Here is a 20,846-nt window from a genome sequence, read left to right on the forward strand (position 1 = left end):
CTATCTCATTTACAGTTAATCCCCCACAGACATTTGTAGTATTAGTTCCCATCTGCGGAGTTCTGAGAAACTGGTGTCTGGGGGAAGAATCCAGATGGCGCGTGCGGTGAAACAGGTCAGGAATATCATGTTGTGGAGCATGCTCTGCAACAGGATATTGTGAGTTGCCAGTGTACACCCTCTGCCTATGCCCATTCATCGTAATTGATAATTTTGTGGTAGTCATGCCGATGTAAAAGGTCGAACAGTGTTTACAGAACAGCTGGTATAATTATGTGTTCTTTCACAGATGGTTCTCCCTTTGATAGTATATGTTTTGCCAGTTACAGGTCTGCTATAGGTAGTGGTAGGAGGGTGCATAGGGCAAGTCCTACAGCGAGAATGGTCACAGGGGTAGGAGCTAAAGGATAGGGAGGTGGGTACAGAAGGAGCATAGGGTCTGTCAACAATATTGTGGAGATTGGAAGGGCAACGAAAAGCTATTCTAGGTTTAGTGGACAAAATTTCAGACAGAAGGGATCTCATTTCAGGGGGCCCTGTCGAAGTAGCTGATTAACACATTCCAGACCAGAATAATACTGTCACCAATGGTGTGCTCCAAAGCTGTTTTTTGGAGGGATCAGCAGTACCAGGATTGGATGTGACGGCTCGGAAGTGTGTAACAGGCCTTCAGTGAGGACAAGATCAACATCAAGCAAACTTCCATCCACGTTAAGCATACGAACAAACAACAGTACTTACATTTTCACAGTTACCATCCTTTCTATGTCAACCGTTCCCTCCCATACAGTCTTGGCGTCCGAGGCAAATGTATTTGTTTGGATGCAGACTCTTCACGGCAATACACCACCATTCACCTCAGCCTTCACTGCATGTAATTACCCCACCAGCCTAGTTAAAAAGCAGATTTCCTGGGCCTTCATATCCAATCCCAGTACTGCTGATCCCTTCAAAAAACCACTTTGGAGCACATCATTGGTGACTCAGTATTAAATCATACCCTGAAATGAGATTCCTTCTGTCGGAAATTTTGCCCACCACACCTAGAACAGCTTTCCGTTGCCCTCCCAATCTCCACAATATTCTTGCCAGACCCTATGCTCCTTCTGTTCCCATCTCCCTACCCTATGTCTCCTATCCCTGTGACCATCCCCACTGTAAGACACGCTCTCTTGCACCCTCCTACCACCACCTATAGCAGCTCTGTAACTGGTAAAACATACTATCAAAGGAAGAGCCACCTGCAAAATGATGCGTCATATACCAATATTTATGTAAACAATGTTCGACCTTCCACATCAGCATGACTACCACCAAATTATCAATTAGGATGAATGGGTATATGCATAGGGTATATACTGGCAACTCATAATTTATCCTGTTGCAGAGCATGCTCTACAACATGACATTCGTGACCTTGGCACCTGCTTTACCTCACGCGCCATCTGGATTCTTCCCCCAGACACGTTTCTCAGAACTCCACAGGGAACTGGCACTACATGTCCTTGGTTCTTGCCACCCACCTGGCTTTAAATTCTTCCATCTCAGCATTTCTTCACTGAAACTACTCTTTGCTTCAATCTATTTTAGTTTTCTACATCTTTCATTGTCTTTATTGTCTTATTTTTCACTGCCCCTCCCACCTCTGTTACACACAATGCACTTGGCTTTTCACTCATGCATGATGTTTAAGCAGTAATCTCTGTCTGTATATTACCCTGTTTTCCACCTTTAAGCTCTCAGGTTTTCATATCGGATGCAGTCAGCAACAATCTGTCTTTCCTTCTCATCCCGTACGGTAAGTCTCCCTGACCCGCAGTTTGGGATGACTTTCCCAAAATCTACCCCTTTTCCTTCACCCTTCAAACCTTCTGCCTGAAGAAGGACCCACTGGCACCAGAAGTCTGCCAGTTGCAACCATCTTTTGTGTGCATGTTCTGCCGTTTGGTGAGTGGAATTGAAACTTTGATTGACTGGGTAGCATTTTATAACTCACATTGATAAAACAGAATGGAATAAAATTTTTGTTAAAGCTCATAGTGAGGGCAAGCTTTCATTGGTCCCTCATTCGATGGGATTTTCAGTGAAGGTACACTCATTGGTTTGTATATCAACTAGTCTTGGTGCTGAAGGGCTAATAGTAGAAAATGGCATTCTTAGAAATTGTATGAAACTGGTGTAAAATATACTTACGTTGTGCATCCAAGAGACATGCTGAACCATCTGGAGAAATTGGAAAATGATGAGGAAGAAAGATACTTTGCAATCCTACAAATGGTAATGGTGGTTTCAGAATGAGTATGAATGATAGTGTTCAGTTAAACACTTATTATGTTTGCCTGCTTACTTATGAATATCAACATATCTTATAAAAGATAAAACTTACCTCCAGGGAAAGAGGAGGATCATATCATATTGTGATCAGCAGAAGAAGATAATGGCTGATGAATATGAAACTGAAAACCTAATCTTTGATAGACAAATCTAAAGGTTTTATCATGTGAGTGAGTATTTAATAAAAAGTCATATTTCAGTGTGTATTCTTGCTAATCTTGTCAACAGATAATGAAATTACATAATTCAAATTACCAGAAAAAAATTATTAAACCACCCACTACAACATTATTGCAGTTTTGGACAGCACATTTGAAGTTGGGAAGAAACTTAGTGATGTTTCTATTCAAATAGTGCCACAATAATCTTCCAAGTTCACACTGCGGTGAGGAAAAAAACACAAACTATATTTGGATAGTTTCAGAGAAAGATACTAAGCTAAACTTTTTCATTTTATTCATGGCTGTAATTTTCAACAACTGTAGTATCTATTTCAAAATAAGATTCAATCCTATGATCCTTGCTACCAGCATAACATGTACATAGATGTGATTAAGTTACTTTAAATTGTCAATTGGTATTTACAATAATGAGATACAATATGTACTTTTTTGGACATATCACAACATTATGCTTATATGAAGAAGATGCTGACATCTGCAAAACCGATACTTAGCTTCTGAAGATGACTACTTTGCTGAAACATGTGAAGCTAAATAAAAATATATTTGCAAGTAATGACAATTTTATTCTGAAATCAACTTTTTCACTCAATGAAATCACGTCCCATATGGCAGTTTATTACTGTCCTCATTCTTGCTTTGATCACAGAATTAACAAGCTTACATTGAACACCAGTAAATGGACAGCTAATATCTTATTGGAGTCACATTGGAAATCAGTTAAAATACAAAAACCTACATGCAACAATTCTTACGTATATAAATGGAATGACTGCAGGCCCAATCATATGTATGGCAGGTGGCAGATGTAGTTAACTGCGGCATGTCACGTAAATGACTGCTCAGGCACCAAAAATCACTAAATTTGAGTTATTTGTGAAATTCTGCTGCAAACGTCAAGGGCAACAATATATACTCTGATAGAAGCACATCAAAACAGTGGCGAACACAAGATGAAACCCGTGTTAACATCAACGTTGCTGTTCAAATAATAGTGCCAATTCTCTGGTCTCTGTTAGTGTCTTGGTGCACGTAAGTAATCTTCAAGTATTACAATGTGTAATTTATTATTGAAACAAACTCTGTGTTGACAACAACAGCCACTCTGAGTCTGAGGTTATAGTTAACTACTTGCGTGGAATCATTTACTTCCCTGCTAATATCTAGGAATGTCGATTTAAAAATTAGTATATATACTGTTTCACTCTTTCAAGTTTCCTGTAAATGTCAGTTTAAATGCAGACAGCTTTCATATGTCAAGAAACTTTTGTTGTTTAATGATTTCTCCTCACTGAAAGATACAGTGAAAGCAAAATACCTATGTAATATCTCATATACATGTTTGCATAGTGAAGAGAAGGTCAAAAGTAAATAATGGTAATAATGAAATTGCTCAGCCATCTATTGAGGAAGGTGCTGAATTACAGGTAATAACACAGAGAAAAGAAGTAACTATGTGCTGTACATCACCAGATACTCGAGATGCAATAAGATTGTATAAAGTATCTTTTTTGAGGTTCTCTGTCTGACCAACAGAACAGTTCAGACATGAACACAGTTGAAGCAGAGTGGTGAGACTGTCAATGAAGACAAGCAATGAGATACAACAAAACACTGGAAATATACAGAAGAAAACAAAAAGCTGGCTGTTGATCATAATAATAGCAAAAAAGCCATTATTTAACAGGAAAAATCAGCTGGCAAAGAATACTTAAGTGAAGACCTGATTGTTTTTAGTTTATTAAGGAATTTCAACAGCAACATGAAGACACTAAAATCACATACCACTTCTACGCTAAAGCCTTTGAAGACAAATTCCCCCAACAAAAATTTTACTAGTTGTCAAGTGGCACGTGTTCTACATGTGGTCTTCTTGAAGCCAAATTGAGGTATGATCCTAACAATAATAAAGAAAATAAACTGCAGCTAGAACTCCATCCCTGAAAAGCAAAGAGAGCTACGGATTCTATGAAAGCTGACAAAAAAGAGTCAAGGGTCTAACTCTGAAGTGTATATTACAAAAAGTAATTTATCTTCATTAATTAAGATACAGTGAAATGTACTATTTACAGCAGTTTTGAAATGACAACTTTTGCAGTCATGTTGGTGATAAACCAGTCATTTGTTTTTTCTGGCATAGTGCATATGTGGTAGGGGTGGAAATGAAATTGCTTCTTGTGTGCAGAAAAGCTTTACATTAAAACTTACTTGTAAAAAGAAACTGATAATGTGGAGTGACAACTGGTGCAGGCAAAATAAAACTAAGAAGATAATGTTTCTGTGGGTTTATCGGACAGCAAAGGGTTACCTTATGGAAATAGTACATATGTTTTTGGTGAAAGGATACACTTTAATGTTTTGCGATCGTTAATTTGCTCATATTGAGAAATGAAAGAGGCTAACTGAGTGTGATGTTCTGGAAGTTTTAGTTAGGCTCATTACTGAACCTATACAAGCAGCACAATTCACAGTGACTCTCATGCAAGAAAGATTTTTATTACTAAGCCAGCTGCTGAAAAATACATGAATTTCACCAACGTGCATACTTCAACAGCATAGTGGATCTGACTGAACAGTTCAAGAAACATTAGATGTTTAACAGGAACATGAAGCCTTCGGTACTTCTTATCTCCAACAGGTACAGCTGGAAACACTATTGTGAATCTAGGTTCCCTGTTGAAATGCAAAAGGATTTAGCTAAAATGATTACATTTGTCAAAAAGGTGAGTAGTAGTTTTACGAGAACCTTGTGAAATGAGTAAAAATGGACATGCTGGCACTTTTACCATTATTTATGTTTGAGCCATTGTATACAAAACACTTCATTTTCTTCAAATTTTCTTCTTAAGCTTAGCAATGTAGAATAAAGAAGAATCCAGTATGGAATGTAACAATATTATGAAAAGGATAGTTGCTACTCACCATATAGTGGAGATGCTCTAAGTTGCAGACAGGCACAACAAAAAGACTGTCAGACAATCAGCTTTCGGCCAACAAGGCCTTCATAGAAGATAGGAGGGGGCGAGCATGCGCACACACGCACATACGAGTGCGCACGTGCAACTCACACACATGACCACAGTCTCACCATCTCTGCTATGTGCTGAGTAGCAACTATCCTTTTCATAATATTGTAATGCAGAATAAAACCACATGTCAAGAAACCTGGTTTTTGTGTTTGTGTAGAGATCCCCAGCTACTATACTGGTTTGATGCAAAAACTACAAGCATTTTGTTGATTATCTCCAAATCAGTTTTTCTGGCAATCGGCCCATTATTTACTTACATGTAACAACTGGTGTGGGACTGGAAAACTGCAGTCAATATACAAAGGAGCTTACTTTCACCTTGATGTCCCATTTTAGAATACTGCTCAAATGTGTTTGGAGCAGTACCAAATAGAACCAAGAGGCTATGAAATGTACACAAGGAAATGCAGCATTAATGGTCACATGTTTATTTGGCTCATGAGAGAGTGTTACCTAAACAAGTGCTTATTATTCCACCAAAGTGCACTTACAAAGTAGAAGGACCAGTATTAAGTTAAGAGTCTAGAGATGCTCTTTAGCCCCCTATGTATAGCTCCTGGAGAGAGGACGAAGACGCAATTACCACTAATTATAGCACATACAGAGGCATTTAAACAGTCATTTCTCCCATGCTTGATATGCGATTGGAACAGTATACCACACTACGTAGATGTAGACAAACTGTTTTATTGCTGAGCACAGATGGATGTTTATGGTATGTAGTAACACTCACTCACCTTTGTTGTTTTCTTCAGTCCTGCTAGTTTGATGCAGCTCTCCACACAACTCTCATCTGTATAAGCCTCTTCATCTCAACATAACTACTGCAAACTCCATGGATTTGAACCTACTTACTGTATTCAAGCCTTTGTCTCCCTCTACAAAATTTACTCCTCTCTCTCTCTCTCCCATGTGCGCGCGCCCACACACACACACACACACACACACACACACACACACACACACACACAAGTTCCTCCCCTTACATATTGACGATTCCAAACCTGGGCTTACCTGATATGACCCTATTTTAAACTTGCCTTTAAATTTCCTAAACTCCCTTGAATATCCCACAGGTAAGTCATATTCTGATATCCTTTACTACTTCATACACGCTAAATGCTCAAGGGCTTCAAGTGGTAAAATGCTGAACTCTTCTTTCCTTTATTTGTTTTGAAGGTAGAACTAGTTTCTTTTCAAATGGGTCCATGGAGAAAAACATTTCATGAATCAGAAATTTTTTGAACAGCCCAAGCCACTGGGAAAGGCAATATCCACATGCTACTGAAGATCGAGAAACATTTTGAAATTGTTAGTCTTTTCAGCTATTCTCAAAAAGAGTAGTACTACTCATATTCAACAGCATTTCCCAATGAGCCACTGAACACTTTTGTGATACAGAAAAATTTATGAATAGTTTTGATGGCATCCAAGAACAAGATATTCCCTAGTGGGGCATGGGGAAGACAATGTTGTCTACTTTTTGTTTGATTTTCGAGGCTCCCTTTCCAACTGCTGTCAACCACCAACGTTAAAATGCTAAGATAACAGTTAACTGCACCAAGTCACACACTTCTAGTTTCTCGCCTGTCCAATACAATGTTATGCACTAAACAGCAAATTTTTCAGAAAAGCCACAAGTTCGTTAGTGTAATGAAAACACTGTTTTACAAAATTATACTGCTGGCCATCAAAATTGCAACACCAGGATGATAGCAAATAATTAAATTTTACTTAGTCTGTTCCTACAGCATAGTAGGTAATTTGTCATTCCATGTTGCTTCACCTCTATGCCAGGAGTTCATCAATCAGAGGCTGATATGTTAGCGTCTCCGAAACTCATATGTTTTCAGTGGATTTGAGGTCTGGAACATGCTGCCCAATGCAACAAATGCCTTCTATATTGAGGTGTATCACAACAGCATGGGCAACATGAGGTTTTAAATTATTTTGTTGAAAGACAATGTCATGGAAACCTTGAAGATAACCCATTACATGTCAGAAATATAAAGATTGCATTCTGTACCATCACACCAAATGCCGTGACTGTGTGATGACACTGTTGGCGAACACTGTCTGCTGCCACATCAAGGGAACCTACAACAATGGTCCCTAGGTTGACAGTTTGTTGTGCTCCAACTATTACTGCTGCAAACCAGCCTATTTTCTGACTTACAGTGTGTGACACGGCCGCCTGATCAGCACAGCAGAACGAACAATGTCTGTCCTCTTGAGCCTAAGTCACACAGGGCCACTGAGACTCTGTGTGGCGTCTCGTATGGCACTCCTGAACCCACCAATTCTGTATTTACTTGACAGTCAAGGGATCCCAAACAACACCAGCAGCAATACAGCGCAACAAAGCATAACACAATATTCTCACAAAACACCAACGTTCAAATGGGATTTTTGAATGAGAGTGTTAGTTTTCCTTCTATAAAGGATGTTGTTGTTGTTGTTGTGGTCTTCAGTCCTGAGACTGGTTTGATGCAGCTCTCCATGCTACTCTATCCTGTGCAAGCTTTTTCATCTCCCAGTACCTACTGCAACCTACATCCTTCTGAATCTGCTTAGTGTATTCATCTCTTGGTCTCCCTCTACGATTTTTACCCTCCACGCTGCCCTCCAATACTAAATTGGTGATCCCTTGATGCCTCAGAACATGTCCTACCAACCGATCCCTTCTTCTGGTCAAGTTGTGCCACAAACTTCTCTTCTCCCCAATCCTATTCAATACTTCCTCATTAGTTATGTGATCTACCCATCTAATCTTCAGCATTCTTCTGTAGCACCACATTTCGAAAGCTTCTATTCTCTTCTTGTCCAAACTATTTATCGTCCATGTTTCACTTCCATACATGGCTACACTCCATACGAATACTTTCAGAAATGACTTCCTGACACTTAAATCAATACTGGATGTTAACAAATTTCTCTTCTTCAGAAACGCTTTCCTTGCCATTGCCAGCCTACATTTTATATCCTCTCTACTTCGACCATTATCAGTTATTTTGCTCCCCAAATAGCAAAACTCCTTTACTACTTTAAGTGCCTCATTTCCTAATCTAATTCCCTCAGCATCACCCGACTTAATTAGGCTACATTCCATTATCCTTGTTTTGCTTTTGTTGATGTTCATCTTATATCCTCCTTTCAAGACACTGTCCATTCCATTCAACTGCTCTTCCAAGTCCTTTGCTGTCTCGGACAGAATTACAATGTCATAGGCGAACCTCCGGACAGAATTACAATGTCATCGGCGAACCTCAAAGTTTTTATTTCTTCTCCGTGAATTTTAATACCTACTCCGAATTTTTCTTTTGTTTCCTTTACTGCTTGCTCAATATACAGATTGAACAACATCGGGGAGAGGCTACAACCCTGTCTTACTCCCTTCCCAACCACTGCTTCCCTTTCATGTCCCTCGACTCTTATAACTGCCATCTGGTTTCTGTACAAATTGTAAATAGCCTTTCGCTCCCTGTATTTTACCCCTGCCACCTTTAGAATTTGAAAGAGAGTATTCCAGTCAACATTGTCAAAAGCTTTCTCTAAGTCTACAAATGCTAGAAACGTAGGTTTGCCTTTCCTTAATCTTTCGTCTAAGATAAGTCTTAAGGTCAGTATTGCCTCACGTGTTCCAGTGTTTCTACGGAATCCAAACTGATCTTCCCCGAGGTTGGCTTCTACTAGTTTTTCCATTCGTCTGTAAAGAATTCGTGTTTGTATTTTGCAGCTGTGACTTATTAAGCTGATAGTTCGGTAATTTTCACATCTGTCAACACCTGCTTTCTTTGGGATTGGAATTATTATATTCTTCTTGAAGTCTGAGGGTATTTCGCCTGTCTCATACATCTTCCTCACCAGATGGTAGAGTTTTGTCAGGACTGGCTCTCCCACGGCCGTCAGTAGTTCCAATGGAATATTGTCTACTCCGGGGGCTTTGTTTCGACTCAGGTCTTTCAGTGCTCTGTCAAACTCTTCACGCAGTATCATATCTCCCATTTCATGTAGGTGACCCCAAATAGTAATAAATTGCTTACACAAGCATGTAATACACTTCATGTCAATTTGATGTTAGTTGTATGGTCCCTTCCAGGTACTGCAATTTCAATGGCCAATAGCACACATTACAAAACATTTATCTTCAAACTTTCAAAATTAGGTATAAAAGATAAACAACAAGGAAATTTAGATAAGTTGAGCTGCTGTTGTACTTCAAATTGAATTATCAATTGGTCAAGAGATATGAATATTTTGATAGTTTGCTTACTGAAATATTAAGAACTTTCTGCAAATGTTAAACCCAGCACCAAAGTACTTGGAACAGATAAATACTTCCTACATTCTACTATTGTTTTTGCATTTACCACCAAATATTATTCAAAATATTCACATTTTAAATCTATAAAATTTGTATTTGTATTTGGCATACTGTACCTGGTCTACAAGTATGAAATGCTGATTGCAGCCAACAAATCTTGCACCAATGCTGACTGAGCTCTAAAGATTTGACACTGTGCCATTTTGTTGTGTCATCAACAAGTGTCAGATGCACACGAGTGATAAGTGGAAAAGTGTGTGTATAGTGTTGTTTTGTTACGTTCAGTATGTCGAAAATTATACCAAACAAACAGCATTCATGAACAACATTAATTTTTTGTTTCCATTTGAAGAAAATTGCTGCTGAATCATATGATTACTTTGGAAAGCTTATGGTGAACATGTTCCATCGCAAGATACGTGTGAACAGTAGTTTCGGCATTACAAAAATGGTGACTTCAATGTTGTGGCAAGGAACATGGAAAACTGCCAAAATAAAAAAATAATAATAATTATGTGGAATTGGAAGCAATTTTGAACAAAGATGATTCAAAAACACAGAAACTCGTTATGAATGTAGATGAATACCACACACATTGAACAACAGGCAAATGGAAAAGGGCAAAAACGTGTGACAATTTGTTCGCTCGGTACAAAAGGAAGTCATTTTAGCACCGTATAGTTACAAGGTATGAAAAGTGTATTCATTTTGAGAATCTCAAGTGCAAAAAAAATCATGGGTAGACCAAGGCACACCATTCACATTGACTGCAAGACCGAATTTCTTTGGCAGAGAGACAATGCTCTGTGTTTGGAGGGACTGGAGGGGCGTGTTCTATTATGAACTGTTAAAACCTGGGGAAATGGTTAGTATTGAACTTAACAAATGACAACTGACTGATCTGCCCCACTCGCCGTTTGGGAAGGGGGGGGGGGGAAGGGGGGGGGGGGGGAACCCTCACACCACAATACCAAAACAAGCAACACAAAGTAATTTTTCTTCGTGACAACGCTCCTTCACATATGGCAAAACCAGTTCACGACACACTGGAAGCATTCAGCGGCTCTGCTCCTGATTACCACTTGTTTGCATTGACGGGTCATGCATTTGCTGAGCAATACTCTGGTTTGAACGAAGATGTGGACAGATGTTTTGCAGCAAAAGGGGAAAATTTTTACTGGCTTGGTATTCACAAATTGCCCGAAATATGGGGAAAATGTATAACAAATGATGGAGCACACTTTGAGTAAAGCACTATTTATCATTCTTCTGAATTTAACGTGTTTCTTTGGGGTGGGGGGAGGGGGGCGTTCGCATTTCATACATGTACACCTGGTAATTATGTTAACAATTTCCCAGATAGTTTTGAGAAGGTATACATGATTTTTGTGTGTGTGTGTGTGTGTGTGTGTGTGTGTGTGTGTGTGTGGCGATTTAAATATTGAGCTGGGAGAGGCTGGGGCTTATTATCTTCCACTAAGTTATATACAATCACTCTATCCACATGAAGTAAAATAATTCATGTTTCAGACTATACATTATCATGATGCCATCAAAATTTGTGCTGAAAATCATATAAAAAAAGGGAGTGGAAACACTGACTGTTGCACATGCTGTCTATTTATGTACTGATGCTTTAAGTGATAGTATAAGCAGCTAATCAAAAATTAAACTTTATTATGAAGAAGATCAGTAAACAGTGGATATATTATTTGTTCAGTAACTCTCATAAAAAGTTTTTACATTGCTTAACTGTTCTGACACATGCATTTGTTGAAGGTTTGCAGTAACAGAAGTAACCAAAATTTTTGATTCCATAATATGGTGTTACTTTCAATAACCAAATATATGAGACAGAACGAGAGAGAGAGAGAGAGAGAGAGAGAGAGAGAGAGAGAGAGAGAGAGAGATCGGGCGGGGGGACTACATCTGTCATTGGCCAAATATAATCATGGAGAATTTAACAACTGCAGTCATTAGTAACATAGTTATAGGCCTCTTAGTGTTTGGACCATTTGCAGCTTGAGTGGAAAAGCAACAAATAAAGGTCAATTCTGTTTTTAATTTCCATGCTTTAAAAGGACGACATGGTATTATCACAAATTCTGCTTTACATAACCAAGAGCAGTATCATTTCTTCTGGACCAATGCAATTCTTGGACCATCATGTATAAACCATACACAGATATGATCCAGCTAATGTCTATTATCAAGAGAATTTTATACTATCCACCACATTTTTATTAATACATGCAGCACTTGGGCATATTAAATTTTTGGTTTCTTAAATTTAGGTTTTTCGAAGTTGTCCATGTCATGCTGTCATAAAAACTTCTATTACTCCAAGTAGACTTTCATAATTGAATTAGAAATGGGGGTGTGATTACTTATCTCTTTTTCAGCACTGTCACTTTTCCATACAAGAGGCAAAACATAGCGCAGATTCATTTATTAAAGTCTTAAAATAAATATCCACAATGTCCTACAGTGATGCAATAATAAAGCAGTCTTGTGCCAAAGCTATATAACATTGGCAATACAGTTTCCAAATATTGGAATAATAAATCATCCACAATGATGCATGTGAATCATATTTTGTAAGCTTTAGTAGCAATGTAATGTTTCCTTTGGGCCAAAATTTTAAAACAAATTTTAAACAGCTTAACAGTTGAACAACAAATTTGTTTTCACAATTTTACACAAGCTACACAGGTTGAAAGTGTCAGTGTAGAAAAGCCCAAAGAAATGATATAGCATAAGTATACAGTTCAGACTTTTATAAATTCAAATCACTCCCTAAATTGGACTCCAAGCAAAATATGTGGGGGCATGGGAACAAACCTCAAGCCATACCACTAACTTAAGCGATTTTAGTCACGTGACTATCACAGATTGTAACATTATTCATGTATTTGTTTATGTATATGAATTTCAACGTATGTAATAATACATTATTCTTTTACACATTCTATAGCAAATCTGTCATCAGATTACAATTAATATTTACAGAATTCCCTAATAATTACCCCACAAATCATTAAGAAGTCACATTACAATGCTTCGAAAGCCAATTTTGTCAACATCCTCCAGAACGAATGAGCATTTACTATTTACATTAAATTTTTAATATGACTTCAAATGATGTGTGAAATGTAGGGACTATTTATTAATTATATTGTAAAATTATTTTATATAAAATATGGTCACCAGTATTGTATCTGTTGGTTGCTTTGCAACAAAATACGTCAACTTTGAATAGTAACACCAATACACATTACAAGAGGTGAAATAAGCAAACTCATGCTACGAAATTCTCTTAAAATAAAATCTGAGCTCCAAAGAAAAAAGGCAGCATAAGGCAGGTTGAAAGACATCAGGGAATGGAAAACTCAAGCAGATGCACTAGAGCTTCAGCACGAAATACTAAATGTTGCCGACACACTTTCCAGGGGGGGGGGAAAAAAAAAAAAAAAAAAAAAAAAAAAAAAAAAAAAAAAAAAAAAAAAAAAAAAAAGAATTAAATACAGTAATTTTAACACATTGTTTGGAAAACAGATATTTTCAATTATCACAGAGTGCAACAAAACATGAATTTTAAAATGTGAGAAGCAAACTAATTTAAATTTTCCTGTGTAATTCATTTCAAGATTCAGAAGTTTTATGTAAAATAAATGTGTTCATGTGCAACAGTGGTGGCACCTGGAGGCTGTCACTAGGCTCCACTGAGCACCTGGTGTAGTGCTTGCTGCTGCTCTGCAGTCAATTGACCAACACAAACCTGAAACATTTCACCTGTGCCCTGGAAATTGAAATAAATAACATCATTAGTCTGTAGTTAACTAATGGTGGTTTACTAAATACAATAAACCCAAAAAATTCATGACAGACAAATAGAGAGAGATACAGAGAACAGGGTGGGTGGGGGCACTTAATTTGAGTTACGATCTCCTAAACACTAAATGTAGAACATTTTCTCAATTTTTATCTGAACCATCATGTGAGAATACATGATTTATGAGGAATTAACTCCATTCCAGTAATAATCTTCATCAACCAATAGTTTCAACTCTAATAAAACTGACATGATGTACAGCTCGAAACTGTTCATCCCCTGTATGTGTACTTCTGGCAACTATTTTCCCTTATTTCTGTAACAGCTTACTGGGATGTTACTGATCAAGTTGGTTATTTGATTACAGAATAGTGGTCTTCCTCAAACGTCAGTCATTGGAACTAGAACTTTTTTCATATTTAGTATCCCAATATAGATACTGATCTGTGACTGTCTAAGAGTTCCGCTTGTCCTGGTTTAAAGAAAGGCCAACACACTACTGCCTGTGATGGGACAGTGGATTCTCACTGCCTGGAGGAGAATCTCAAATGAGCCCATGATGAAAAGCTTCAGAAAGTGCTCCACATTCAATACTATGGATGGCTTAGAAGTTAACAAAATGTGAGGATTCCATGAAGAAAGAACTGGCACTAGGCTTACAAATGAAAGTAATGATGGTCAAAAAAGAGAGGTACCCTGGACTAATGGCTTAGACAGAAAAAAAGGTTATGAAGATTAAAATACATGCAAATAATTTCTTTATTTGATTGCTTTTTTTATTACCAACATGTGGACAATAAATGCCATAGGTTTGCAGTAGGTAGTGTTCACTTTCATGACAGGTATTCAAGATATTTCATTCCATAAAACAGTTTGCAGTTTTGATTAACTCAAAACCTGTTAAAAAAAAATTCTCCACAAGCGACTCCAGAATGGGTTGGTAGGTGGGGGCAAGTTGAGTCATGTACTTAATTCTATAAAAATGCAACATATTTAAGTCAGATGTGTAACCACAAGACGTGTGAGCATCTGTTTTGAGTGAGAAATAAAATCACAAATTTTTATCCTAAAATAAGAAAACAAATAGAATTCAATTAAACATTAAAGAAAAAGTGATGCTCAGGAGAGGGCTCGGGCACACATTCCGAGTCCATACTGGACTTCATTCAGGTCATGAATTCAATGTTTCCTCACCATTTGGTTAAACTAACCCAAAAATTAGTGAAAGAGCAAGGCATTCCTCCAGTTTTAGGAAATAAGAAAGGAGTAGGTATACGTGAAGAAACAAAAAGATCCAGCAGTGTTTTGAAGATAATGAAAGCAGTAGAATGTGCCCAGGTTGCGAAGATAGCAAAAGATTTGTTATAAATGGAGTTAAAGTAACAAAGCAGAAACGACTAGTGTTGTCAAATTTAAATCAACTTTATGTAGCTTTCAAAAATTCTCATCCTGAATGCAAAACTGGAAGGTCAAAATTTTGGGACCTCTGCCCTAAGTGGTGTATTTTGGCTGGATCCTCATGGCCACACTCCTTACGTGTTTGTTTATATCATCAAAATGTCAAACAGATGACTGTGGGTGCAAAACTCAGTGATCTTAACTACAAAGAGTTACTAGATTTAATGGTGTCTGACACTGACATTTATGACTGCATGATGAGTTTGTGTAATAAATGCCCTGGTAAGGAAACCGTTATTGAATTTGTATCACGAATATGATGAGGAAATGTCAGACAGTATTACCTTCAAACAGTGAATCACAACTGATAGGGCAGAAATGGTAACAGTGGTTAAATCTCAGGATAACTTGGAATCTTTAACTGCTAACTTACAAAAACTCAAGTCCCCACTATGTTTCTAAAATCCAAAGTAAGTTAAGTAAGTTTTTGAAGGGCAAAAAAAGCAAGACTTCATGAAACTGAATGCATAGTGCTAGTTGATTTTGCAGAAAATTTTATATTTGTGATTCAGGACGCAATACAAGGGTACCACTGGGTCAATGACCAGGCAACAGTGCATCCATTTATTCTCTATTTTAAGAATAAGAAGATGAAGTTTGCAGTTCTTCAATTTGCATTCTAAGTGACTACTTGGAGCACAACACTTTGGCTGTACATGTGTTCAAAAGTATATAATAAATGACACAAAAGAAACTTTTTCCCAAGGTTGAGAAGCTGATATACTTTTCAGATGGAAGTGGTAGTCAGTATAAGAAGAAAAAGAATTTTTCAAATCTTTGCAACTACGAAGTAGACTTTGGGTTGGAGGCTGAATGGCACTTTCTTGCATCTTGCCATGGTAAAAATGCATGTGATGGAGTAGGAGGTACAACAAAACATGAAGTAAGTAAAGCCAGCCTACAAAGACCAACCATAGACCAAATTCTCACAGTACGGGACATGTATGTCTTTTGCAAGGATAATATTGAAGGCATTACTTATTTTCTGATCAAGAAAGAAATGGTTCTGCATATGAAAACAATATTTCAAACCAGATTTGAAAACTATAGCAATAAAAGGAACAAGACATTCCTGCTAATTCTTTGGCATTGCAGAAAACTTAGTTCGATGGTATGTAACATCAGAAACCGAACTTTATGAGGATCATTTTGTCAGTAAAATTACATCTCTGTCTTTAACGTTGAATGCCATAGTGGCATGTGTGTATGAAGGACAGTGGTAGCTTGAAGAGGTTGAAAGAATAAGTTTGGAAAACAATGATGTTCTTGTGCATTTTTACCATCCTGCTGCCCCAAGAACATCATTCAAGAAATCTAGTGACAAAGTTTGGATGGCATTGAAAAATGTTTTAAGGAAACTTCCAGTGCTTGAGGTCTTATGCAGTGCTAGGAGGTCTTATTCTATATCACAATAGCTGTCTGAAGAAATAAGTGTTCTTAACATTCACTGCCAGGTTTAGGAACAGTCGCACCTCGAAGGATGTTAATTGAATATTAATTTCAGTGATGTTTCTACTTTTTGTATATAATTCAGTACCTTACTTCAATAATTGATTATATCCTGCCAATATAACACATGAATAGGCAACAGCCATAAGATCAGTTGTAGAGTAATGTGAATTATCTTCTCATTTTCAAAAATTCATATCTTTGTTCACAGTCAGATATCAATGTTGAAATTTTTACAGTATGTTGCTATCATATAGATGTACAAACTATGCAAAAATCATATTTTTATATTCAGTCCCACCTGAGATAACTAACCACAAACTTTACAAAAAATGAAAATTTTCAAATTTCAAAAATTCTAAAAATTTAAGGAAATATTTGTAAGTGTTCTTGCTCTATATGAGGCCAGTAGTGTATGATACCGAACTATAGGAAAAAAGATAATAGAATCTCATAAATCACTCCTTGTTTGATATTTTTGGGCCTAAAAGGTGGATTTTTGAAAATTTGTGTAGCAAACTTTGGGAGTCATTTTGACTGGTTATTTTTGAATGTAGGGTATTTTGTGTAATAGACAATGTTGTAACTTAACCCAGTGCAGAGATATTCATATTTTCGCTAACGTCTCTAAAACTGAAACATCGTCGCGCTTACAAACAAAAATGGCCACCATTCAGTAAATGTGAAAGGTAAAATTTTTTTAAAAACTGTTTTGAACTTTTCAATTATAGGGTAATCACATATAAAAAATTAAAATATTTAAAAATGGTCAAGCAACCAACTTCATTTTTATTGGATCACTTCATTTGGATTGACCTATACAGAGAGAGGAATTAATCATTACTGTACTGTAGCGACAATGGTTATTAAAGCTAATTAATATATCAAGAAGGCTAGGAAAGAGAAAATAAGTAGATGTCTGCATCCCAATAGATATTGGATGGCCAACATTTAGTTCCAGTATGATGAACTTCGACTGGTTATGAGCAAAGTCTAAACAGATTGTGAATGACGCCCTGGAGAAGTATGTGCCAAGTAAGTGGACTAAAGATAACAATGACCCACTGTGGATTAATAACAAAATTCAGAAAATGCTGTGGAACCAGAAACATCACAACTCTGCTCAAAAAAGAAAGCAAAAATGACAATAGACAAAGTTGTTTAGAGATTCAAGCACCAGGAAAAAGATTAATGCATTAAGCGTACAACTATAGCCTAGGTAGAGTAAGAAGACTCCAGCAGCTAATAGTGCTGTTGCCAGCTTTCATCTGGGAAGTGGTAACGGCACCTGGTGAAAACTGTAACTGTCTACAGAGCTATGACAACACTAAGGAGTTGCCATACACACATTTACAAAATCACATTATGTTGTTGGTTGAGGTAGACCTGTAAAGCTGCCGCACCCAGCCCACTGCAACTGTCGGGGATACACATAAACAGACTCAATTACATGGCTGTCGTACCTTAGCAAAAGACCTTGCCTATTACCCAAGATAATTCTGGTACTACATAAAATCACTAAGCAGATCGAAGCCTTATGTCCGGTCTCACATTGAACAGTCTGGTGTAGCAATGGAAGATAGCAAAAGGAAAGTTGAAGTTTTTTTAAATCATCCACACGGAAGGATCGTAGAAACATACTGTCGCTTGACTGTTACACAGACTCTCATATGGAGGATGTGATAATAGGTATCCCTGGCATATAGAAGCAATTGGAAGAGCTGAAAACAAGTAAGTCACCAGATCTGAATGCAACCCCAATTCAGGTTTACAGGGAGTACACTATGGCATCGGCCCTGTACTTCTCTAGCATTTATCGCCTGTATCTCACCCAGCAAAAAGTTTCAAGTGATTGAGAAAAAGTTCACGTGCCTCCTGTACGTAAGAAGAGTAAATGAACAGATCCACAAAGTTACAAACCAGTACCCTTAACACGGGTTAGCTTCAGAATTCTTACACATATCCTCAGTTCAAATATAATGCATTTCCTTGAGACAAGAAAGCTCTTCTGTCCACAAATCAGCATGGTTGCAGAAAGTGTCACTCATGTGGAACTTAGCTTGCCCATTTCTCACACGATATCCTGTGACATGGATAAAAGGCAACAGGCGGATTGCATATTCCTAGACTTCCAGAAAGCAATCGACACGGTGCCCTCCGCAGACTGTTAATGAACGTACGAGCATACAGAATACGTTCCCAGATATACAAATGGCTAAAGGACTTCATAAGCAATGGAATACCAGTGCACTGTCCTTGTCAGCGAACATTCAGAGACAGGGGTATCACCAAGAATGCCCCACGGGAGTGTAATAGGACTGCTCTTATTCTCTACATGCCTAAATGATTTGACGAACTGGGTGAGCAACAACTTACTGCTGTTTGCAGATGATGCTGCTGGGTACAGGCAGATGTCATCTGTTGAGTGACTGTAGGAGGATACAAGAAAAGACAAAATTTCTGGATGACAGGACAAACGGCAGCTAGCTCTAACTGTAGAAAATGGTAAGTTAATTCATATGAGTAGGAAAAACAATTCTGTAATGTTCAGATATTAGGATTTGCAGTTTGCTGCTTGACACAGTCATGTTCATTAAATACCTAAGGGCAACACTGTGAAGTGACATACAATAGAATGAGCATGTATGGACTGTAGTGGGGAAGGAGAGTGGTTGGCTGGTTTATTGGAAAAAATTTAGAAAATGGTGATTCCTCCATAAAGGAGACCATATACAGAACACTAGTGTGGCCCATTCTGTTTTGGATCCTTACCAGGTCAGGTTAAAGGAAGACATCGAAACAATTCAGAAGTGGGCTGCTAGGTTTGTTATCGGTAGGTTCTATCAATACAAGGTTGTTTGTGAACTCAAATGGGAATACCTGGAGGTAAGAATGTATTTTTCACAGGGCACAGTTAAGAAAATTTAGAGAATCAGCATTTTAAGCTGACTGCAGAATGGTTCTACTGCCACCATTGTATATTTCATGTGGTGACCATGAAGATAAAGAGAAATTAGGGCTCATGCCAAGGCATACGCACAGTCATTCTTCCCTTGCTCCATTTGTGAATGGAACAGGAACGGAAATGACTAGTATTGGTGCACGGTATCCTCCACCATGCACTGGCTTGTGGAGTAAGTATGCAGATCTAGAAGTGTTTGTCAACACACTTCCCTTCAATGCTGGCTGTATGTACCGATAAATAATTTGTGTGACAAATACAAGTTCATGAGACTGAAAAGCCCCTCATGTGTTGGTGATGTCGAGCGTACCAATATTACGTAATAACCATATATGGTACACTCTAGATACTACAATGTATGATATTAACTCACCTAATCGACTATTTACATTCCACCAACAACTTTTCCATTATCCTGCATGTTTTTAGATACTCAAGCAGTGCTTGTCTTCCACTACTCCCCAATTAGTCTATCATCATAAACTTCCGGCAGGTAAAAAGTTTTAGAGTCTAGGCCATTTTCTCCCTACCCATTAATTCCATGAGAATAACAAAAACAGAACGCCAGAAGCAACTAGAGGCTGTCACTCCTCCAACTGTACCATGAGGTAGTATATACGGTTTTCAACAGCACTAGTCTCCGGCACTCATCACTGATACTATATTGGTAGTTTGTAAAACAGAATGCCAGTTTATTAGAGAAGTATGGGCAAAGATGAAAAGGCATGAAAAGACTGACCCCAGACCATGACAAAATTCAGAAATTAACTTATCTGCCTAGGATGACAGCAATATTCAGAGTAACTTGTCTGTTGCAGGCTAAAGTATCTGTATTACTATTTGGATTATTTGCTGTAGTTGTTCTATGCAAGCAAGCCTACATTCAGTCACTTCTGAAGACAGATGATTTGAGAATGGATAAAAGTCCAAAAATAGTCACCATCAATAAATAAAGTCTTCTTAATGGAACATCCACTATATGATCAAAAGTACCCAGACACCCCCAAAAACATACGTTTTTCATATTAGGTGCATTATCATTTAGCTATAATATAGCAGGTCAGCAACTGGAAGCAGTTAATTCCATAAATTATCTGGGAGTAGGCATTAGGAGTGATTTAAAATGGAATGACTATATAAAATTAATCGTCGGTAAAGCAGACGCCAGACAGATTCATTGGAAGAATCCTAAGAAATTGCAATCCGAAAACAAAGTAAGTAAGCTACAGTACACTTGTTTGCCCGATGCTTGAATATTGCTCACCAGTGTGGGATC

General features: G+C 37.7%; 1 protein-coding gene across 1 annotated transcript in view; it reads right to left on the reverse strand.

The window, feature by feature from the left end:
- Positions 1-13,386: 13,386 nt before the first annotated feature.
- LOC124775017 (importin-5) overlaps positions 13,387-20,846 on the reverse strand; it is a 171,135-nt gene continuing 163,675 nt past the window's right edge. The window contains exon 22 of the mRNA XM_047249777.1: positions 13,387-13,668. Within this exon, the coding sequence (XP_047105733.1) occupies positions 13,582-13,668 (87 nt within the window). The 3' untranslated portion in view covers positions 13,387-13,581. The remainder of the gene's footprint in view (positions 13,669-20,846) is intronic.

This window comes from Schistocerca piceifrons, chromosome 2, assembly GCF_021461385.2.
Source record: "Schistocerca piceifrons isolate TAMUIC-IGC-003096 chromosome 2, iqSchPice1.1, whole genome shotgun sequence".
NCBI classification, from domain to species: domain Eukaryota; kingdom Metazoa; phylum Arthropoda; class Insecta; order Orthoptera; family Acrididae; genus Schistocerca; species Schistocerca piceifrons.